Source organism: Pan paniscus, chromosome 21 (genome assembly GCF_029289425.2).
Source record: "Pan paniscus chromosome 21, NHGRI_mPanPan1-v2.0_pri, whole genome shotgun sequence".
Classification (NCBI taxonomy): Eukaryota; Metazoa; Chordata; class Mammalia; order Primates; family Hominidae; genus Pan; species Pan paniscus.
This window is the reverse complement of record NC_073270.2, coordinates 14844710-14869385: the sequence shown is the minus strand read 5'-3', so window position 1 is coordinate 14869385 and position 24676 is coordinate 14844710. Positions and strand designations below refer to the sequence as shown.

At 40.6% G+C, this 24676-nt stretch overlaps 1 protein-coding gene across 6 annotated transcripts in view; it reads left to right on the top strand.

Annotated features, from left to right (window-relative positions):
* Nucleotides 1-24676, top strand: part of SEL1L2 (SEL1L2 adaptor subunit of SYVN1 ubiquitin ligase) — a 149119-nt gene that overhangs the window by 20552 nt on the left and 103891 nt on the right. For all 6 annotated transcript variants that reach the window (XM_055105077.1, XM_055105076.1, XM_055105075.1 and 3 more), the window contains exon 2: nucleotides 14284-14339. In XM_055105077.1, coding sequence (XP_054961052.1) covers nucleotides 14284-14339 — 56 coding nt within the window. The remainder of the gene's footprint in view (nucleotides 1-14283; nucleotides 14340-24676) is intronic.

The window sequence follows — 24676 nt, the reverse complement described above, 5'->3', positions numbered from 1 at the left end:
AAAGTATTTAATCAAACAACATTTTTAATTAAGAAACTGTGCAGAGTGCTAGAGGCAAACTTTAAAAAAAAAAAAAAAGAGGATGGAGCACTTTCTTCAGAGATCTTACAATCCGTAGAATAAAATTCAATATATGAGTGGGTGCTAACATAAGTGACAAGGGAGTACCACTTCCTGAAGATGTACCAAGAACGGATGGGTCATTGAAGGCAGTAGTATCCAGTGAGACCTACAGGTAGGAAGGCAAATTTATTTAGTCACTTAACAGATATGTATTAAGAATCTGTTATAGGACAGGAACTATGGTAGGCATCTGGCTCTAATGTTGAAACAGGAAAGACATGTCCTGGAAGGATGAATAACAATTGGATATTCGGAAAAGAACAGGAAAGCATTCCAAATTAGAAGTGCACAAATAAGTAAAATACATGGGTGTGAGAATGAGTAGAATGTACATATGGGGTAGGAGGATACTACCACTTCAATAAGAGCAGGGTGTAGTGGGAAATAAATTGGCTAAGAAAAATAAGATTGGATTATTCAAAGGCTTAAATTGTCAGACAGAAGAAATTAAAAGAAACTTTACTGAGTGCCTAGCAAATGTCAAGCACTTTCACATCCATGATCTCATTTATTTCTGAGAATAACTCTTCCCACTCCCCACCCACGACTGTGCAATTCAAAGAAAAACAAAACACAACAATGTTTTACCTGTTCATGGGGATGTTGGCATGGAATGAGTAAAACATGGTGGAAGATTTGGAGCTTGAGAAAGTGATGATCCCCTTGACGGGCAGAATATTGGAGAAAGGAAGGTGACTTGGGAGGGGGCACATGAGAAATAATGATTTAGTTTGTGGGGACATTGGGACTTAGAAATGACAGGAATATATTCAGGCCACCTTGCTGCCTATTTAATCATATTTCAGCCACTTCAACTACTGACAACAAAACAAGTATTTGAGTATTTCCACTCTTCATCACAACCCTAAGTGGAAACTTTCTATCTGTTGCAAAATTTCAGCCTTTCAACTAAAGTCACTGTGTGTCTCTAAGCTTAAAAGCTTTAGTGCCCTATTTCTAGAGGACATAATCACATCTTACAATCACCATTAACAAAGCCTTCATACTTTGTATGAATAGAATTAACTAAGTCAATATATCCATTATACATTTTAGTTCATACATTTGAGCAAGCAAGAAATACAACAATTTTTTCAACATTGGAATGTAATTTCTGTTTAATGTCAAGCTAATACATTTAATGTCAAGCTATTGTAGTGTTAATTTCTCTTTACCACCTCTCTAGCTCTCTCCCTACTCCTAGTCCAGGGAATGTTTTCTCATTTTGGGAAGAGAGCACAGAAAGCCTTGCAGTTACTTTGATGTTATATCCCAGTTATTCTACATTTATTCTATTGTCCAGATTGTAAGTCCTTTGTTTTCCTCCAACAGCCAAGAAAATTCGTTTCTTTCTACCACATCATTATTTTTTTCTGAAGCAATGAGCAACTCACTGACTAAATTGGGAAAAGGCCACAGGTACAAAAAAGTACCAAGAAAAACCATCAGTTAATATTGTCATCAGTTAATATGTTCCACCGCATACTCTCATTTATAATTTGCATTTCTCCAAAATTATTTCTCACCTAATGAAGAATTAATCATAAGAATAACATTTATTAGGCACTTGCTATGTGCTAGGCACTGTGCCAGGCACTGTGCCAGGCACATTGCATCAATTATTCAACTATCCTTCAAGGTTGCTGTTAAGCTCTTTACTTGTATCTACAGGAGGTAATTAGGCTTCTGGAAGGAATATTCTCAGCAAAGCTGAGTTATTTGGCCTTCTCTACTCAGTTAAACTTCATAAAAATTAAAATAAGTAACGGAACTATTCCAGAAAAGAATAAATAAAAACCTAGTCCCCAGTAACTTTAGTTTTTATGGAAATTTTGCTATCTTTGCACTTGAAGAAGGAAATGATGAGGAAGAGAGAATAAAAGACTATGAAATATCTTTTCAAGACACTGACACTAAATTACAGACTTTCAGAACATCTACTATATTTTAATTTATATAACTAAGCCATTAGCCTATTACCAAATATATAAAAATACATCAAAATGTATTTGTATTTAGAGACCTTGAAATATCCAGGTTTGGTCTAATTATGTAGAAATAATGATTGTAAATCATTTCTGTTAAGAGAGGAATGGAATATCTCCCTTCTATCCCTCATATATATGCAATTCTTGCTGTATGGATGTTACAATTATTATATGACTGAGATGGCTCTCTAGGAAACCAAGGTGTTCTCAGAGCATAGAGGTTGGGGGGCAATAATACCCGTCACCCTCTTCATTTCACGGCTCTGGAGAAGAGAAAAGCTGTGTCCTTCAGAATGGGAAGAGCTTAGGTGAGTGGCAGTTAGAATTTGTATTCCTGCCCTTAATGCCAGACAGAACCAGGTGTTAAGGAAAGTTGCCCCCATATGGTTGAAAGTAAGATGGCACTCCCCTAGCAAGTAGGGAAAGGTTCTTGTGAAATTCTACCAGGAAAAGAAATGAGCTGGGACCAGGCAGAAGGCAGTTGAGATATTATAACCAGAGATCTGTCAGTGTATATAGGACTGTGTCTGTGCCTTTTATATATTTTTTCTTCTTTCTTGAATTACTAAATCTGTTTTGAAAATGCCAGTCAGTTTTACATGTGGTAAGGGGAACCAAGAAAAGAGGTTTCAAGGAAAAGGGGGTAGGAGCAGTGATCAGAGCGAGAAAAAGCCAGAGAGAAAGTAAAGTTCAGCAGGAGCTGCTTCTTCCATGGCTTACAAAGTGTAGCTTCTTCACTTTATTTCAGTAAGGGAAGTACTTTTCTCACAGATGCTAATGCTACTTCCTTTAAAAAGATAGGTTTTGGCTGGGCACAGTGGCTGGCTCCTGTAATCCCAGCACTTTGGGAGGCCGAGGCGGGTGGATCACGAGGTCAGGAGTTCAAGACCAGCCTGGTCAATATGGTGAAACCCCCATCTCTACTAAAAATACAAAAATTAGCTGGGCGTGGTAGCCCGTGCCTATAGTTCCAGCTACTCGGGAGGCTGAGGTAGAAGAATCGCTTGAACCCAGGAGGCAGAGATTGCAGCGAGCTGAGATTGTGCCACTGCACTCCAGCCTGGGTGACAGAGCAAGATTCCATCTCAAAAAAAAAAAAAAAAAAAAAAAGACAGGTCTCTGGTAACAGAGAAAGAGAGAGGAACTTACATTTGTTATTAAAGTGCCATGTATTTAATAAAACACCAAACAATTTAAACTTTGATTCTATTCTGTCTTCACACTTACTCCAAAAGGTAGGAACAGTATTTCTATTCCCATTTTATAGAAAACTGAGGCTCAGGGAGGTAAAATAACTTAGTAATTTATCCAACTTCTTCACATGGTTAAATAAGAAAATATGAAATGACTATTTCTAAGCATCATTTGGTGGCCAGGCGCAGTGGCTCACACCTGTAATCCCAGCACTTTGGGAGGCCGGGGTGGGTGGATTGCCTGAGGTCAGGAGTTTGTAACCAACCTGGCCCACACAGTGAAACCTCGTCTCTACTAAAAAATAGAAAAATTAGCTGGGTGTGGTAACGGGCGCCTGTAATTCCTGCTACTCGAGAGGCTGAGGCAGGAGAATCGCTTGAACCTAGGAGGCAGAGGTTGCAGTGAGCTGAGATTGTGCCGTTGCACTCCAGCCTGGGCGACAGAGCGAAACTCCGCCTCAAAAAATAAGAAAGAAGAAATTAGAAACAAGAAGAAAGAAGAGGAAGAAGAAGAAGAAGAGGCAAGAAGAAGGAAGAAGAAGAAGAAAACATCAATTGGTGATGTCCAAAGACAAGCATCTCACAAATTAAACTAATAAAGAACCTAGAGTCATACATGCGTACCTTGTTTTCTTGCCCTTCACTTTATAGCACTTCACAGATGCTGCATTTTTTATAATTTGAAGGTTTGTGGCAACCCTGTGTTGAGCAAGTCTATCGGCACCATTTTCCCAACAGCATATGCACATTTCGTGTCTCTGTCACATGTGGTAATTCTCATAATATTCCAAAAGTTTCTTTATTATTATATCTCTTACGGTGGTCTGTGATCAGTGATTTTTTTTTTTTTTTTTTTTTTTGAGACAGAATCTCGCTCTTGTCACCCAAGCTGGAGTGCAGTGGTGGTGCAACTTCGGCTCACTGTAACCTCCGCCTCCCAGGTTCAAGTGATTCTCCTGCCTCAGCCTCCCGAGTAGCTGGGACTACAGGTGCGTGCCACCACACCCAGCTAATTTTTGTGTTTTTAGTAGAGACAGGGTTTCACCATGTTGGCCAGGATGGTCTTGATCTCTTGACCTCGTGATCTGCCCGCCTCTGCTTCCCAAAGTGCTGGGGTTACAGGCGTGAGCCACTGTGCCCGACCAAAGACTTGTAGGTTTTTAAGGAGATGGGTGTCTTGATGAAAACAGTACTTAGGGAAAATTATTCTAAGGGTAGACGGAAATTAGATTAAAATGAGAACAATTATAATTAAATATATTAGGAGGCTATTGTATGAATGCAGGCATGAAATGACTGGGTCTGATTTACGCTGTGCTTTCCTCAGAAAACTAAGTACTCACCCAACAAAAATCCCATTGGGAGAATTTTCTCTGGGCCCTTGTAGTGCAAATCATCTCTCTTCTTCTATGTACCGCCAGTTTTCTCCCCATTTCTGGTACTTACTGTCTGCACACTTCTAGTCATTTATTCCCAGCCTGACCTGCTCTCGAAACTTAGTCCCAGGTTTTAGAATCATCCTCGTTGCCAGGTTGACCTCTTACTATTTGTCTCACCTCTGTCAGCCTGAATGAGTGTCTTCTCTGGATTCTCCTGTTACCTGTGTTTTTCTGCTTTCCATTCATCACAGTGTGATTCCCAGGGCTTTACTTCTTAAGTGGCAGCCTATGTGGGAATCAGCACATTATCCCTTCCTACTTCCTGACCTCCTGCACCCACAGCTGTCCACTCCAAACTCCCCACTGGCCCAGCTCAACCCTCACATCATGCCAGAGAGAAGAGGTGAGGACTGAGCACTGAGAAATACAAAATCATTAGGAGACTCAAAACAAAAGAGAAACTCTCAAATAGGGGTTTAGAAGGAAGAAGGATATCGGAGATAGTATAAGGTCACAGAAGCTGGTGTACAACAGCGTCTAAAAAGAAAGACTGTAAAGCTAAGCAAATATGTCTGGGGGAAGATGTCATTGAATGAGACAAGAAAAAGAGGTCATTACTGGCCTTTGAGAAAGAAGTTATCTATGTGAAAAGGTTAAAAGCTAGATTTCAAGAATGTAAAGTAGGAAAAAAAAAGACTATTAAGAAGCAGAGATGGCCGCCAGCACTTTGGAAAGCCGAGGCGCATGGATCACCTGAGGTCTCGGGAGCTTGAGACCAGCCTGGCCAACATGGAGAAACCCCGTCTCTACTAAAAATACAAAATTAGCCAGGGGTGGTGGTGCATGCCTGTAATCCCAGCTACTCCGGAGGCTGAGGCAGGAGAATCGCTTGAACCAGGGAGGCGGAGTTTGCGGTGAGCTGAGATTGCGCCATTGCACTCCAGCCTGGGCAACAAGAGCGAAACTCTGTCTCAAAAAAAAAAAAAAATGAAGAGATAGCAGATAGCAGAGCACACCACACATTTACAATGTGCTCAACGAAAAAGGGCAGGTTGCATTTGGGGGTGGGGTGGGGTGGGGTCCTTGGGCTGGCTCTTCCTATGCTGACAATTTCTTACACAAAAGCAAGGATTGCAAAGACTCCAAATTCAAACTTGGCCTCCCAGGTTTTTAATAAAGATATATTTGACAAAATAGGGGGATAGAACATATTTTCTTTGACTGTTAGCTTGATTGATGACATTTAAATATTTAGACATACAGGCCGGGTGCAGTGGCTCATGCCTGTAACCCCAACACTTTGGGAGGCCGAGGCGGGTGGATCATGAGGTCAGGAGTTCAAGACCAGCCTGGCCAACATGGTGAACCCCCATCTGTAAGAAAAATACAAAAAAAAAATTAGCTGGGAGTGGTGGCACGTGCCTGTAATCCCAACTACTCGGGAGGCTGAGGCAGGAGAATCGCTTGAACCCAGGAGGCAGAGGTTGTAGAGAGCTGAGATGGTGCCTTTGCACTCCCGCCTGGGTGACAGAGCAAGAGTCCATCTCAAGGAAAAAAATATATATATTTAGGCATATAGAAGGTGGACTGCCGTTTGTATTCCTACTCTAGGCTGTGCAAATATTAGGGTCAGGCCTCTGGTAACAGGGTTGAAGTTAGGGGAAAATGGTTTTTTTGCTTTTTAATTGTTATTCTCATTTTTATTTTTATTTTTTATGTTTGATATGGAGTCTCACTCTGTTTCCCAGGCTGGAGTACAGCGGTTCAATCTCAGCTCACTGCAGCCTCTACCTCCCGGGTCCAAGCAATTCTCCTGCCTCAGCCCCCCGAATAGCTGGGACTACAGGCATTTTTAGTAGAGACGGGTTTCACCATGTTGGCCAGGCTGGTCTCGAACTCCTGACCTCAGGTGATCTGCCCACCTCGGCCTCCCAAAGTGCTGGGATTACAGGCGTGAGCCACTGCACCTGGCCTATTGTTACTCTGATTTTTTTTTTTTTTTTTTTTTTTTTGCTGCTCCAGATTGTTTAGATTGGGAAACTGCCAAATATTTCAAGGAAATGAGAAAGAATATAAGAGAGAATGAGAAGTCAAGATATTGGCTAGCAAGGGTTGATGAACAGAACAATAGTCCTTGGAAGTTAAGTAGGTGAGTGAACTGAATGGAGTTAGACAACACCAGGGACAAAAAGGAGGTGAGTCTACACTAGAGAAATAAATGGTGAAGCCAGGAGTTAAAGCATTTTGAAACTCTCATGAGAAATTAGATCTGGTAAGAACTATAATAAAGAGTTTTTTTAATATTTTCTTCTTCTTCTTCCTCTTCTTTTTTTTTTTTTTTTTTTTTTTTTGAGATGGAGTCTTGCTCTGCTGCCTAGGCTGGAGTGCAGTGGCATGATCTTGGCTCACTGGAACTCTGCCTCCAGGGTTCAAGCAATTCTCCTGCCTCAGCCTCCCAAGTAGCTGGGATTATAGGTGCATGCCACCATGCCCAGCTAATTTTTGTATATTTTTTAGCAGAGATGGGATTTCACCATGTTGGCCAGGTGGGTCTTGAGCTTCTGACCTTGTGATCTGCCTGCCTCGGCCTCCCAAAGTGCTGGGATTACAGGCATGAGCCATTGTGCCTGGTCGATATTTTATTCTTCTAATCCTTTTCTCAATGCTAAGACTATATTCTGTATGATTTATTTTGTCATTAGTTATTGGTCTACCTTAGCTTCAGAGAATTGAGATTTTTGAATCAAGAAGTCCTAATAGGCTGAAAACACAGAATCATTTCAGTTGTCAATTGCTGCATTAACAACCCAAAACTTAGTGAGTTCAAACAACAATGATTTATTACTCCTCATAATCTCATAATTCTGTGGGTTGACTGGGTGGTTTTTCACTGATCTCATCTGGACTCACTCTCATGCAGTTTCATGCAGCTGGTGGTCAGCAGAGACAGCTGGGATGCCTGGGCCTCTCTGTCCACATGGTCTATTATTCCTTGCTTCTTCAGGACATGGTGGTCTCACGGCATTGCCCCAGGAAGGTAAAGGAGGCTGCAAGGCCTAAGGACTAGCCTTGGAATTTGAAGTGTCATCTGCCACATTTCAGTTGGTCAAAGAAAGTCAAAATGGCAGCCCAGACATAAGGAGTGGGAAAAAATAATCTCCATCTCCTGATGGGAGGACTGGGCAAAGTCACACTGCAAAGCGATGTGAATACAAGGAGTTGTGATTCCCTGGGGGCCATTGTTGTAACAATCTACAATAGTCCACCCTTAGGCCTCAACGATTCATGTCTCTTTCATGAATCTCATCCTCCCAAAATTGCCCAGGTCTCATTTTATCGTATCATCAAGCTCGGAATCCATCATCTCATGGTCTGTATGAAGTCAAGATGTCGATGAAGTTCCTTAGGTATAGTTCTTTAATTCAGGCACCTGTAAACTAAAAAGACAAGTTATTCCCCTATGCCTTCACATACCCAATGTACACTGGAGAGACAGCAAAACCATATTAGACACTGCTGTCCCAAAAGGAGAGATATACTAGTCACTGGTCCATGGCAATTTGGAAATCTAGCCAGGTGCATGTTGGAAGATTCCTCTACTACAGGGACAGGCAATGTTTATTAATTAGGGCCCAGTTCTACCCTCCGGAAGTGGTTCCTTAATGTATTGTTCTATTTGGCTCTTGGCAATACCCTCTGGGCTTGGCTCTGCCTTCTGAGTCGTCCTTCCTTTTACATAAGAAATGGCCCATGTTTGTGACTGAGTAGCTTTCTCATGCTGTCTCCTATTCCTAGAAAGATGGAGGCCCAGAGGCCTCTTCTCATTTTGAACTGTCTCAATTTCTTTTAACCCAAGCTAGTGGCTTTTGTTCAACACAACACTTTTAAAAACGTTATAAGTCTTCTATGAATCTGATGGGCTTCCCCTCCATGCCCCAAAAACCACATGGACAATTCTTTTGGAGGCAGTAGGCTGTAGTGCTAGCTTCTTCCCTACCACTTCAAAATTCTTCTATCTCAGTGGAAGGGGAGGAGTAAATCAAAGCTGTAGTGTGCATAGGATGGTGTGTTTCATGTTATGTAAATTGATATGTCCCATAAAATGTTCTGCATAAATCAGATTTTTGTTTTTTAAAAAATGGAGTTGATGTCATTACAGAAATTTACCACTTAAAATCAACCTATTGTGAATCCTTTGGTAAGGTTTGGAGTGGCAATGGTGTAGAAAGAAGAGCTCTGGAGTCAGACCTGCATTTGAATCCCACTCTGCCCTGTGACCTCGGACAAGTGACTTATTCTCACTTGGTGAGAACACAGATATTCTGTGCTTGCTATTTTGGTGGGTTGTTATGGAGATTGAAGATAAAGTATCTAAAGAATCTAGCATATAATAAATTACAGTTAGAGCTATAATTCTAGAGCTGAATGAAACTTTAGTCCCCTTCCAAGGCTAACTCTACATCAGACATTTTTGATGGTATACGCTATTATATATATTTATTTATTCATGATGATAATGAACTACTGATCTATTATGTGCATTATGAAACATATCCCTAAAATAGAGATAATGAAGGAGATTTTTTAAAGCCTCAGGCAAGTAGATCTAATATTTTCTTCCTGCACCCGGTAGATTGTGGTTTTTTACAGGGAGTGCTTGAATTTGTGGGAATTTCAACATCCTGTAGGGGAAGTGATAAAACAGTGGTGCAGATCTCTAGCAATCACCAATGTTTCTCAAGTGGTACAAAACAAGCTACTCTAAAGTATTATGGGACACATTATTTGTAACAGAATGTTTTCCCTAGTAGCCAATGGAAGCTTCTTTTTCTTTAGGTAAAAAATCTAAAAGCCTGAAATTTAGAAAATAAACACCCTTGTCGTAAGTTTCAAAAGTGTTTTGGCTTGCACATCTTCTGCTGGAAACAATGAACAATTGCTGTTGTCTTCATGTTATGTTTTAAGCTACTGGATAGTTAATTCCTTCAGTTATATGCTTATGCTTCCTTCCATTTCCCTAATTCTTTTATCTACACTTATCCTACTTTCGATGACTGCTTTTAGCCCTGTAATTTTCATGTTACTCTTTGACCACTGACAGTTTGATTTTCTGGACCAGTGTATAATATAAACTTCACTCCATTTAATATCTATAATTTTCTCCTCTCACTCAAATACACATGACAGTTTGTGCTTCTGTGTCTGTACGTTCTGTACATACTAACTCTAATTTTATTCTGTGTACTTTGGGGAATATAATAATGGGAATCTACCAAATCACATTGCTTTTTCTAGTTTACTTTTTCTAGTTGTGATAATGGAGTTTAAAAACTGCTAGACATTTTATGTGACTATAATATCAGTCACAATGTCTGATTTCTAATACACAAATATAATTAGGCTAAGGAATTTTCTTTGAAAGATACTATAATTGAGAGATGTCACATTACAGGCAAAGCATTAATAAGTGCTAGTAACATGAATTCTCTAATTATGCTTTACATGCCATAGTCCCTTTTAAACTACTAATGCGTTAGGTTGGTGCAAAAGTAATTGTGGTTTTGGGCTGTGAATTTAAAATAATTATAACTAGGCTCAAACACATCTTTGTTAATCAAAATAAGAACCATTGCAATCAACACATTTTTGCCAAGGAGAAATAAGTTTGTTTATTCCCATAGTGTAAAAATCCATGCTTCAGGATTCGACAAACTCTTGGAAAGCATTTTCTGAATCTTGCTGGTTGTAGAGGCATTTTCCCTGCAAAAAGTTGTCAAGATGTTTGAAGAAGTGGTAGTCGGTTGGAGACAGGTCAGGTGAATATGGCAGATGAGGCAAAACTTCAAAGCCTAATTCGTTTGACTTTTGAAGCTTTGGTTGTACGACGAGCGGTCAGGCCTTGTCCTGGAGAAGAATTGGGCCCTTTCTGTTGACCAATGCTGGCTCAGGCGTTGCAGTTTTCAGTGCATCTCTTCAATTTGCTGAGCATACTTCTCAGATGTCATGGTTTCACTGGGATTCAGAAAGCTGTAGTGGATGAGACCGGCAGCAGACCACCAAACAGTGACCATGACCATTTTTGGGTGCAAGTTTGGCTTTGGGAAGTGCTTTGGAGCTTCTTCCTGGTCCAACCACTGAGCTGGTCATCACTGGTTGTCATATAAAATCCACTTTTCGTTGCCCATCACAATCCAATCGAGAAATGTTCGTTGTTAAGAAAAGAGGACACTTTTTTTTTTTTTTTTTTTTTTTGAGACGGAGTCTTGCTCTTTCGCCCAGGCTGGAGTGCAGTGGCCCGATCTCAGCTCACTGCAAGCTCCGCCTCCTGGGTTCACGCCATTCTCCTGCCTCAGCCTCCCGAGTAGCTGGGACTACAGGCGCCCGCCACCACGCCCGGCTAATTTTTTCTATTTTTAGTAGAGACGGGGTTTCACCGTGTTAGCTAGGATGGTCTCGATCTCCTGACCTCGTGATCCGCCCGCCTCGGCCTCCCAAAGTGCTGGGATTACAGGCGTGAGCCACCGCGCCCGGCCGAAAAGAGGACACTTTAAAATGATGATTTTTCAAATCTTCGTTCAGCTCATGAGGCACCCACTTATCAAGCTTTTTCACCTTTCCAATTTGCTTCAAATGCCGAACAACCATAGAATGGTCGACGTTAAGTTCTTTGGCAACTTCCCATGTAGTTTTAACAGGATCAGCTTTAATGACTGCTCTCAACTGGTCGTTGTCAATTTCCGATGGCCAGCCACTATGCTCCTCATCTTCAAGGCTCTTGTCTCCTTTGCAAAACTTTTTTTTTTTTTTTTGAGACAGAGTCTCGCTCTGTCGCCCAGGCTGGAGTGCAGTGGGTCGATCTCAGCTCACTGCAAGCTCTGCCTCCTGGGTAGCTCCCAAGTAGCTGGGACTACAGGCGCCCGCCACCACACCCAGCTAACTTTTTTTTTTTTGTATTTTTAGTAGAGATGGGCTTTCAGTGTGTTAGCCAGGATGGTCTCGATCTCCTGACCTCGTGATCTGACCACCTCGGCCTCCCAAAGTGCTGGGATTACAGGCGTGAGCCACCGCGCCCAGACCTCCTATGCAGAACTTCTTGAACCACCACTGCACTGTGCGTTCGTTAGCAGTTCCTGGGCCAAATGTGTTGTTGATGTGGCAGGTTGTCTTTGCTGCTTTACGACCCATTTTGAACTCAAATAAGAAAATCGCTCAAGTTTGCTTTTTGTCTAACATCATTCCATAGTCTAAAATAAACATAAAATAAACAGCAAGTAATAAGCAAAAAACATGAGGTGAGAAATGCCCATTAAAATGATGTGTAACATAACCACATTTATTTAAGTAGCGTATTCCAATATCAAACGGCAAATTCCAACAATGCAAAAACTGCAAGTACTTTTGCACTCACATGTAATATCCTCAAGGCATCTTAAATCCTTTAAAGAAGTAGGTTCCATATAATAATAATAATAATTTTATATACCTAACATTTATTAAAAACTGTGTATTAAGTACTGTGCTAAATATATAAATGATCTCATTTAATTATCATACCAATTAATGAAATAGTTACAAAATCAAGACTAGAATATAGGCCTGTTTGACTTAAAGCCAGATGGTAGACCATGAGGCTACATTGCCTCTGACGTTGAGTATTCATGGTCCCAATATAATCACTTGACAAACTTGGGATAAAGCTTTATTTATAATAATATTTAATAAAACTTATTCATATCTTGAACCTAAGGAACAATCCTAATGTATATAATAGTATCAGATATGTATCGTCTTTAAAAGAATTTGGTATGCCTTAGTAATGCCTTGCTTACCAGGCAGTTTTTGAATATTTATTTATTTAAGACAGGGTCTCGCTCTGTCACCCAGGCTTGAGTACAGTGGCGCAATTTCTGCTCACTGCAGCCTTGATTTCCCGGGCTCAATGATCCTCCCACCTAAGCCTCCTAAGTAGCTTGGATTTCAGGTGCATGCCACCATAGCTGGCTAATTTTTGCATTTTTTGTAGAGACAGGGTCTCACTATGTTGCCCAGGCTCGTCTCAAAACTCCTGGGCTCAAGGGAGCCGGCCACCTTGTCCTTCCAAAGTGTTGGGTTTACAGGTGTGAGCTGCCATACCCAGCCTAATTTTTATTTAGAATTTGCCAGTTATTTCTCTAATTTGACAGAGGACTAAATATGAATCAATCTGGGACCAGTTCCTATAAGGTCTAGATTACAAAGTAAACACAACAGATGTATAATTGTGAGGCTGCTGCCAAGTACTAAAGTTCACTGGTAAGTGAAATAATAAAACATCAAATTAATAAATACAATGGGCTGGGCGCAGCGGCTCAGGCCTGTAATCCCAGCACTTTGGGAGGCTGAGGCAGGCAGATCACCTGAGGTCAGGAGTTCAAGACCAGCCTGGCTAACATGGCAAAAACACCACCTCCACTGAAAATAGAAAAATTAGCTGGGGGCAGTGGTGCATGTCTGTAACCCCAGCTACTTGGGAGGCTGAGGCATGAGAACTGCTTGAACACAGAGGCAGAGGTTATAGGGAGCCAATATCGTGCCACTACATCCAGCTTCGGTGACAGAGTGAGACTCTGTGTCCAAAAAAAAAAAAAGTAGAAATAAATAAATTAATTAATAAATACTATGTCAGAAATAACATTAGAAAATTTATGACCTGTTCTTAAAAGCTTTTGACTTTTTGGAAATACAAAATTTTGACTATTTCATATTGGTTTGTGGTCAAATTCTTCAGCCTGTGAAATGTGAATATATCACATATTTGCATTTTTTTACTTCCCAAAACATATGATCATTTTTACAATGCATCAGATTTGTTTGTTTACAGCAATTGAAAATTTGTCAATCTTAGTAATGTAGTAAAGTTGAAACATCATGATGTGTTATCCTGTCATCTCACGTTTTCCGACTTGTTTCTCTAAGAAAGTGAAGAAATTTCAAGCACTGTGCAAAAATAAATATGCCAATGATTATGCATGTATTCTATATGATATATATATAGTCTTTATAAAAAAAAGTATTAAAATTGGTTCATTAAAAATTCATTGAAAGTTATTTTCTCAAATTTCAAAGCCTGGTATAATTATCAGTCTACATTTCTCAGATGTTTGTATCATTCAATTAATTTTTAGTATCTCTCTGACATATGGATGAGTCCATAAAAATATAAAATGTTATATTTCCTCTTCTATGTTTTAATAGCTTCTATTAATAGATGGCACTTATTTATATAGATACATTTAATTAAATACATTTCTACCTCAGAAAGTTTTCCACTATTGTAATTAGCTCTATGATTTATAGAACTCTTTCATGTTATTAACTCAATTTCAGAATGCTTGATTAAAGTATATAGATTGTCTCTGGTGTCAAGTTCTAGCTTTACAAATTATCAGTGAAGGAATTATTTTTAACACATTATTAGGAACTCTAAATTATAAATTATTGTCAACATTATTCTTAGAGTTCTAAAAGTTTTCTAGAAGTTTTTTTAACAATAAATTGTATTTAGTGAAATTTTAAAAAGAAAATGCTTTTAAATTTTATAAAAAATTTTGTGTATTGCAGCTATCAAAGCAGAAGAACATAATAAAAGACAAAAGGAAAGAAATGTCACCACACAGGTAAATATTTTGCTAAATCTTTACATTTTTTAATAGAAAATTTAGGCTATAGGCACTATTTTTATTCAGGATACTCAGAATTATTAACTATTGTCTCTGTTTTTTTTTAATTCTCAATCAATATTATTCTTTCATTCATTCAACAAACATTTGCTTAGTCAACCGTGAGAGGATAAGACTGTCTTCAGGCCTGAGTCTTCTAAGTTGTGGACTGTCTGAGGTCCTAAATATTAGATTGGTGCAAAAGTAATTGTGGTTTTTGCCATTACTGTCAATGGTAAAAACTGCAATTACTTTTGCAAAATATTAAGACACAAAGAGCAGAGACCCACCTGGCTTATAAAGTCACAGATGCTTATTAAACGTTATCAATCTTATGATGTCTTTGCACATTTTGGAAGTAGGGGATTCAAATTTTCAGTTTATTCTCAACCCAGCAATGATTTACTCCTGTAAATATGTCAGGTAAAGAAGTGACTTTCCATCTCACACTGAATGAAACCAAAGCATTACAATGGCTTGCTTATTAGGCTCTATGGTCTTGACCTCGTGTTTTTTTTTCTCTGATATCAGCTCCTACTACTGTCTTCTTGATGTTATTGCGTATACACTGGACTCCATGCTGTTCCTCAAAAACCCCAGGCATGTGCCCCCCTTTCATGTTCTCTCTGCTTGGAATACCTTTGCACCCAGATGTCCATAGGGCTCCCTTCCTTCACCTTCATCTTTTCAGAAGGTTCTTCCCTGGACCTTCTCTAAATTTACAATCACTCTCTAAAATTGCAAATCCTGTCAAACACCTTCTTCTATACCCCTTCCCTGCTGTATTTTTCTTCTCAAAATTATCACCATGCAACATACAGTATTTTATTATATTTGTTGTCACTCTCCCTCCACTAAAGTACAAACTCCATGAAAGCAAGGGTTTTGTTTGTGGTGTTCATTGCTGTTATCCCCAGCCAATAGAACAGTGCCTGGTACATAGCAGACACTCAATAAATGTTTATTGAATTAATGAGTAAATCTTAAATCTAAATGGAGGAAGTAAACTGAGAAATATTAATACAAATTAAAAACCCCTCCGTACATTGCAACCTTTTCTAAACCCCTCTGAATATAGCTCCTCTCTTATCACTATAACTACCACATCCCATAATTAGCAGTGGGATTGTTATTAGCAGAAATAGATGTGAGCTTCACCTAAATCTCAGTTTGTCTTCAGGCAAGTGGAGAATGAAGGAACATCCATTTCTTCAGGTCATCTTGCTTTCTCTTGTGGGCTCTTGGCATCTTGCAAGTCAGTGCCTGCTGAATAACACCTAAAATGCCCTTTGGAATCCTCTTACTGCTTGAGAACAAGGATGCTGCCCAGACCCATAAGCATCTACCCAATGCCCAGCATTAGAAGATGAGACCTCCAGAGTAAAGATGGGAATAGGCCCCTTCCAACCTTGTAAAGCCTGGGACAAAAGAAAACTAAGAACTATTCTAAGATATTTCAGAATATTAGAAAGTAAAACAAAACAAAACACAATACAAAACAAAACACTACCTTTGTGTCAAAGATTGGGGTAAATGTTCCAGGGTAGCCTGTTTTTAGATTGTATATCTCACTCAATTCCATTGGCCCAAGCACAGGTGGCAGAAGTGAAAAGCCCAAAGTCTGCAAACACCTCTACTGCAAAGTGCCCATATATGCATGCTATCCTACAACCAGAATAGAGTATCCTCAGCTCACTGAACTTACCATAGTGTTACATGACTCCTTGGCAATGAGCAGGATACTATTTGGCTGAAAGCACCCTCTCTCCATCTCTACCCCCAATGTAGGCTTGGCAAATTCTGGTTATCTTCCATAATAATTACCATTTACATTATAATTTTAAAAACACACTCACCTAAGTGGAGCTGCTCTTTCCATAGTTTTTCTCTCTTTCTGGCTTTACGACTCTACAACTTCCAAAAAAAAAAGTCATCTACTCCTCCATTCCCCGACAAAAACTTTTTGAAAACACACATACACACATGAAAAAAATGTTTAAAGATAATTTGTCTTGTGTTAAGGATCCAATTTTTTCAGGAGTTCTGTGTGCTATTTCCTTCCACATTAAAGAATGATCCTGATTACAGAGGTAATAAACCCCCAGGTATGTAATGTACCATCGGGAAGTAACTGAGGCCCCCTAAGGGAGCAACTCAAGTATATGCTGAGGGACCATTTTTGTTGTAGGACTTTCTCCTTAGTTCAGCTAAAAACAGGGTCCTTGTCACACGACCATGAAAAATTAGGCTTGCAGACACTTTGAAGGGCGAGAAGGGCAGGGTTTATTGGGTGAAAAGGAAAAAAGGTGGGGAAACAGGGACTTTCAGCAAAGCGAGAGAGTGTACTTCCTGCCAGTGGGCTCACAAATTAAATCCAGGTTACCAACCCCGGAATAGGAGAGTCCAGACTCTTCCTCCCTGCAAATGGCAGGAACTTCCCAAGGATTCACCTCATTCACCCAGTATGCAGCCCAGTTGGAGTTTCTCCAGGGACCCTTTTACACCTGGCTGTCTCATTCCCCCCTCTGCAGAAGTACATCTAACTGCTGTTAAAATAAGGATAAGGATAAGGACGAAGACCGATCTTAACTGCTTCCTGCTGACAGGGGGTGCTGTTCTGGGGGAATGGCAGTTGGAGCTCCCTCAGAGGTCTAGCTAGCTAAGGGTACCCCGCAGAAAGGGCCATCCTCCAAAGCTCCAGTTGCATGACCATTTGGAGTTTGATAGCCTGAAGGTGAGAAGAGACAAACCAGGTTATTAGAAAACACGTATCAAAACGAGAAAAAAGGGATGGGTAGGGACACATCAAAAATCCCAAGGCCTTTTACCAGTTTGCATAGGGAGAGGGAGGCCAAAAGCCCGACTGTAAAAAAAACTTTTACCCTTTTGCCAGCATATCAAGCTTCTGGGTTCCCTTCCCCTGAGCCCAATCCTAAGCCAACCAGTCTAAGGTTTGGGAAATTAACTTTTCCCAGTTTGGAGGATGCATCTGACAGGAGTGTCCTGAGTACACAGACACAATTACCTATCAGTGAAGAGAGGAAAGAGGAGGAAAAAAGAAGGCTTTCACTGCAAGCCTCCCAGGTTTAAGCGATTCTCCTGCCTCAGCCTCCCGAGTAGTTGGGACTACAGGCACACGCCACCACACCCAGCTAATTTTTATATGTTTAATAGAGATGGGGTTTCACTGTGTTGGCCAGGATGGTCTCGATCTCTTGACCTCGTGATCTGCCCGCCTTGGCCTCCCAAAGTGCTGGGATTACAGGCGTCAGGCACCACGCCCAGCCAAGGAGGCTTTTTTAAAAAAGGAGTCCCAGGGGTTCAGGATGCATTTAAAAGGGGTATAGACTGAAGATGAATGGCTACCCATCTAGAAAGACGGGAGCAGGCATCCCTGGTTCCCTTCTCTTCCTAGCAATACCTGGGGTATGTGAAGGAGAGAAGGAAGAGTGTCCTCTTTCCCTCTTCTGTCCTTGAATCATCAAGTCCCAGTGACCTTAGTAGGTGCCATCCATAGGTGCCAAAGTAGCTTGCACCCATGAAGCAGGGAGGGCCTAGATAATAGGAATTAGCTGCTCTCACCTATGTCTCTATCCCACCTACTATCAGTAGCCTTGGAGTTCCCTAGACCTCATTTATGCCATGGATACTAGCATGACCCTTATCCATGAAATGGGAGGCTTGGCTTTATTGGCAGGAATTAGCCCTGCTTACCTGCACTGTCTTTTAACCTCTGTTGTTGTCTGCCTCTGGATTCCTTAGATCCAGTTTTCTTTCCTAGGGCTTTGACCTGAAGCTTGGAATTGAGTTTGGGAAAAAATGTGTCTTGGTAGGGGTACATGGACTCCTTATCAGAAGCCAAATGCTGAGGTGAAGGTGTGGAATTGAATCCTCCTCCAACAAGGGAGAGAAAAGCATGTCTTGTGACATGCCCAAATAACTGGTGGCTATACTTATGCTTGCTAAGATTTGGGTGCATGGTGCTTGGCTTTGGTTAGCTCCCTTGGTCTTCCTTTCCCAGAAAGGAAACCTCTGTGTGATGAGCCTCCTGTTTATTTCCATCACCTGGCAGGATTTGCAGGATAATTGCTCAGAACTAGAATATTGATCCAGATTTTTACATTACCCATCCCTTTTGTTCTTTCTGAGCTGCAGCTGGAGATTGCTTGGTTGGTTGATTGATTGGTTGGTTCACAGGAACAAGCAGGGGTAGTCTAAAAATATAAACAAAAACTTGAAAACAACTAATGAGTTTAGAATTTAATGACAAATGTATGATGAGTTTTGAAATATAATTTCTCTTTCCAGTCCTCATTTTTGTTAAAAAATAATCATGATAGGACTGAGTTGTTTGCAAAACAGATTATTTGCATAAAGTACAGCAAGAATAACTATTTCTATATAGGCTAGATTTTAGTCTTTTTTTTTTTTTTTTGAGACGGAGTCTTGCTCTGTTACCCAGGCTGGAGTGCAGTAGCGCGATCTCAGCTCACTGCAAGCTCCGCCTCCTGGGTTCACGCCATTCTCCTGCCTCAGCCTCCCTAGTAGCTGGGACTACAGGCGCCCACCACCACAACTGTCTAATTTTTAGTATTTTTAGTAGAGACGGGGTTCACCGTGTTAGCCAGGATGGTCTCGATCTCCTGACCTTGTGATCCGCCCGCCTTGACCTCCCAAAGTGCTGGGATTACAGGCATGAGCCTCCACACCCAGCCTATTTTAGTCTTATCCTTGGCCTGATTATTTGCATAAAGTGCGGCAAGAATAACTATTTCTATATAGGCCTTTTAGACTGGATTTGATGGAACTCTGTTCCACAAGGAATCTCGGATAAGACCTTTTAACTCTAAGCCCAACCATCCTGAGCCCAACCACCCTCAAATACCTGTGAGTTGTGTGATCCTATCCTCTTAAGGTCCCAAGATAAACTTGGGACTCCTGGGCCTGTTAGAAAGTGACATTCTTTACTGACCACAGGTCAGGAACCCTGTACAGGGACTGCATAAATGATTGTATGAGATCAGTTTTTTTCTCCAGGGGGCTTTTATCAGCTCTGCAAATCGAGCTTGGCTCCTTAAAGGGAATCATATCCTTTCAGTCAAAGCCTTGGTGAAACAACCAGTTTCTGCAATTGCGTCCTGCCGCAAAAGAAAAATGGATTCTCATTGCTCTGATGCAAATAACTATATTGCCATAAGTTAAAAATACTCACAGATAATTTCCGAATTCTAGAGGAAACTGGCAGAGAGACCAAACATGCTCCAAATTTTGTTCACAGGAGTATACCTTACTCAATTATTAAGGGCCATAAATAGTGCAAAATAAGTTTCCTTGACTCTGAAAAACAAAAAGATTGGCAATATTCCAAGCAAAAGTCAAAAAGATTGCTTCAGCTTTCTGAGTTTAGCCCATTTAGTTCTTGATTCACATCATATTCATGAACACTCAGCTCTTCATGAGTCCTGTACATTTTTCTTTATTCCAATGTTAAAATATCCAAAGTTATTAGAAGCCTGTATTTGAGAGTTCCTGCCAAAATTATATAGCTTATTATAAATCATATTTTGAAAAGGATTAAGACAAGACAATTGTCTGTGAATAACAAAATGTCTAGGGTAGTTACAGTTAGAAACACAATTGACAAAGAAGTTTGGTTATCTCCATGGTTTACAATAACTTAGCATAACAACCTTAATTATCATTGATAGCATATACTCAGACATTAAAATTTTAGCAATCCCATACAATTTTGGAACATGTATTAGCATTATTCATGAACATATAATCTAAAGAAGATTGAACATCAGTTTGGCAATCCCATGTCACTAAACAAGTGAAATCATCCTGTTTACCTCTCTTTTCTGGGCACTCCAGGGGCCCTCTGAAGTATCCAAAAGCTAGGTGTCAGGAAAGACAATTCTGAAACTGAAGTTTGATTTGGGAAGCCTGTTAAATATGTTAGCAGTTTAAAACACTTGATGTTATGAAATATAATTCCAGGTTGACATAAGTTATTTATTTTGCCAAAATGATGAGTCAGAAATTTTAAAGAAGCAAAAAACTTTTATAACCCTTTACAAATTTTGCCAAAGAGCATATCAGTGCCCCAAGAGTGTCCTGTTGTGCTTTCATTCCAATGCTCAGCCCAGAGAAAAACCATACAATACCCCCCTTAAACCTAGTCAATATGTTCACACCTAGAACTTCTTCCGCAAGATGAATTTCCACAATCCTTCCACCATTTGTTTGAACCTTCAGCTTTATCCTATCTAATTTGAAACAATTCTTTAACCCTAGGCAAGAATTTACATTTTCATGCCTTTTTATGACCTTTTATTCAAGACATATTTTAGGGTGGGTACAGGTGTGAGCCACACCTGTAATCCCAGCACTTTTGGAGGTAGAGGTGGGCAGATCACTTGAGGTCAGGAGTTCGAGACCAGGCTGGCCAATGTGGCAAAACCCCATCTCTGCCAAAAATACAAAAATTAGCCAGGTGTGATGGCATGCACCTGTAATCCCAGCTACTTGTGAGGCTGAGGCATGAGAATCACTTGAACCTGGGAGGCAGAGGTTGCAGTGAGCTGAGATTGTGCTACTGCACTCCAGCCTGGGTGACACAATGAAACTATGTCTTAAAAAAAAAAAAAACAAAAAAACCAGGCCAGGCGCAGTGGCTCACACCTGTAATCCCAGCATTTGAGAGGCCGAGGCGGACGGATCACGAGGTCAGGAGAGCGAGACGATCCTGGCTAACATGGTGAAACCCCGTCTCTATTAAAAATACAAAAAAATTAGCCGGGCATGGTGGGTGCCTGTAGTCCCAGCTACTCGGGAGGCTGAGGCAGGAGAATGGCATGAACCAGAGGCAGAGCTTGCAGTGAGCCAAGATCGTATCACTGCACTCCAGGATGGGTGACAGAGCGAGACTCCGTCTCAAAAAAAAAAAAAAAAATTTATTTTTCTTACACACCTCACATGTAAATCTATTTCCAGTAGTTTCAATTACATGTCATAATGGTAACTTTTAGCAATTTTTAACTTTAACGTAAAACCTGGTAAGTTGTTTTAATTGTGTGCTAGGTGCAACCAAGGTTTGATTCCTTCTAGCATTAATTAAGGGCATGGTTAGTTCCATATGTCCCCAGGCCTTACCAGTTGTGGAGCAGACAAGTCAAATAGTTCTCAAAACCCAAAAGGCAGTTTATAACCGTAAAACATTTAACAAGCCTTGCATGTGACCTGCATCATTTAGTCCAAAATATTTATATTTTGATGACATTTGCTTTTTACCAATAATCTTTAAGGCTGTTTTTATTTCTCAAAGATTAAAGTCACATGAACTGAAAGTTACCACAGCTTTTATCTTCTCTTTAAAAAATATTTGATCCAAGTGCTTGTCTTCCTTTAAGCCAAATTAACTAGAGGTCTTTTTACAGACATCACATACACAACACATACAGAGCTACAAAGACAGGCAGAAGAAAACTCAGCCACCAGATGGAGCCCTGTAAGAGACAGGGCTAGGAAGACATGCAGATGTCAAACCAGAAAGGACTCATTCCCTAAGGCAGGATTGCTAAACAAAGCTTTGCCGTGGGGTTACAGGCCATACCCCCAGGATATAAAACAAGATGGAGGCCTGCTGCAAAGTTTGCTGTGGAAAGACATGCAAAGTACACCAGATGGGCTACAGCTTAAAACTAGCCTCACAAATCCTCTGTCACAATTAAAACTCTACAGAAAATATAAACAGTGATAGTTGGGAAAACAGTAAAATGTTTTCCAAAAGGAAAAAAAAAAGTAATTAAAAGTTAACTGCTGATAGGGTAGAGAAGAAAAAGGATGCCAGTGGGGAAGAGCTTCTTATTTTTATGCAAATAGTTCCTCCACCAGAGAGAAGCATCGCAGTGGGACAAAGTTGGACTTCCTGGTTGGGGAGTGGAGACTACATGGGTGCATGGAAGGGAAGGCCAGCCAGCTGCATGGGGCCCCTTGGCCACTGGACACCACGCACACATGCAGCAGATACGTCCATGCACCTCAGCTAGTAGAAAAGGGCGAGCAGGGAGCTGCCCCATCTAACCATCCTCCCAGTGTGCCTGTGGCCATTGGGATGGGTGTGGCCTATATCCAGTATTGTAAAAGAAAAGATAGGTGCTATTACTGTCCTGAAAATAAGAAGAGGAATGCCATAGGACCAGAAGGCTCGGAAGAAACAGCGAGAGGTTTTGAGTCGCCATTTCACTCACCCTTCCTTGAACCCCATGTTGGGCACCAAAGCTGTTATAGGACTTTCTGCTTAATTCAACTAAAAATGGGCTCCTTGTAATGACCATGAAAAATTAGGCTCACAGACACTTTGAAGGGTGAGAAGGGTAGGGTTTATTGGGTGAAAAGAGAAAAAAAAAGGGGGAAACAGGGACTCTCAGCAAAGTGAGAGAGTATGCTTCCTGCCAGTGGGCTCACAGATTGAATCCCAGGTTACTAATCCCCGAACAGGAGAGGCCAGGCTCCTCCCCGCTGCAAACCAGCATGAACTTCCCGAGGCTCCACCCCATTCTCCCAGTGTGCAGGTTGGTTGGAGTTTCTCTGGGGACCCCTTTATGAGTTTGTCTCATGACAGCCATCACCACCATGAGCATCAGTGAAAGCTCTGAAAACAAGGAAAAAGTCACCTGGCTCTCAGCACTCAGCAGTTTCACCAGAGTGTTCAGTTCCATCTCTTCTTCAGTTTAACAGACACAATCTTTTTGTTTTGAGATTAACATCTTTGTCCAATAGATAATTAATTTGACTAATAAATAGGATATTTCAGTTCTGGTAAGTTTTAATTCTTTGATACTATCTGAGCAGCCTGAGGGGCTGTTTCCTGAGAAAGGAACCTGGTAGTAAAGATAGCCTCAAGATTTCACTTACATTGTCATATTGGGCATTTAGTATAAAATTTAGAAACCTTATGTTATTATATTCAGAATTTATATTCAATATCATATCCTTACAGTTTTATAACAAACTTTATAAAAACCCTTCATATATACCATTTATTCCTCCTAACATCTTTGTGAAGGATGTTAATTGGTTATTTAAATGGTTAATTATTATCCTCCATTTTGCATATTAGAATAAAAAAGCCCATTCTGATTTAAGAGATCTTAGTATTACAAATTATCAATATATTCATTCATGCAACACAATGCTTACAATGTACCCTACACAGTTACTGGAATTTGGAATTTCCAAAAGGTTCTAAATGTGGTTTTTTTGCTTTGTGAAACCTCTGTTTGATATTACTTAAACTTGATTGTGAGCTTCTGACAGTCAAGACAGTATGTTGTCATCTTTTTTAGTGTGATGCTTTGCATGTGGTAGATATAGTAAAGGTTTACAGGTGTAATTAAATACACCTACTACCATATATTCAAGACTTGGCTATAAAATGTATGGATTCTCCATCCCTGAGATGTTTATTTTCTTTCTTTTTTTCTTTTTTTCTTTTTTTTTTTTTGAGACAGAGTCTCACTCTAGTCACCCAGGCTGGAGTGCAGTGGCATGATCTCGGCTCACTGCAACCTCCACCTCCCGGATTCAAGAGATTCTCCTGCCTCAGCCTCCCCAGGCTGGGACTGTAGGCGCGTGACACCATGCCCAGCTAATTTTTTGTATTTTTAGTAGAGACAGGGTTTCACTGTGTTTCGATCTCCTGACCTCGTGATCCATCTGCCTCGGCCTCCCAAAGTGCTGGGATTACAGGAGTGAGCAAATACACTGTATTTTCTTTCTAATCAGTATTTTCTTTCTTTCTTTCTTTCTTTCTTTCTTTCTTTCTTTCTTTTTTTTTTTTTTTTTTGAGACGGAGTCTCGCTCTGTCGCCCAGGCTGGAGTGCAGTGGCGCTATCTCGGCTCACTGCAAGCTCCGCCTCCCAGATTCACGCCATTCTCCTGCCTCAGCCTCCCGAGTAGCTGGGACTATAGGCGCCCGCCACCACACCTGGCTAATTTTTTTGTATTTTTAGTAGAGATGGGGTTTCACCGTGTTAGCCAGGATGGTCTCGATCTCCTGACCTTGTGATCCGCACGCCTCGGCCTCCCAAAGTGCTGAGATTACAGGTGTGAGCCACCGCGCCCGGCCTCTAATCAGTATTTTCTTTCTAATCACCTAACTTCAGGGTCGTACTTCTCCAAATGTTTCCTTTCCCTTCATCTTAACTGAAACCTAGTTGTCTCCTGACGACTTCTTCCCCTGTAACCCTTTCAAGCATTTTCTAACACAGTCCACTTATATTGGTTCAGGA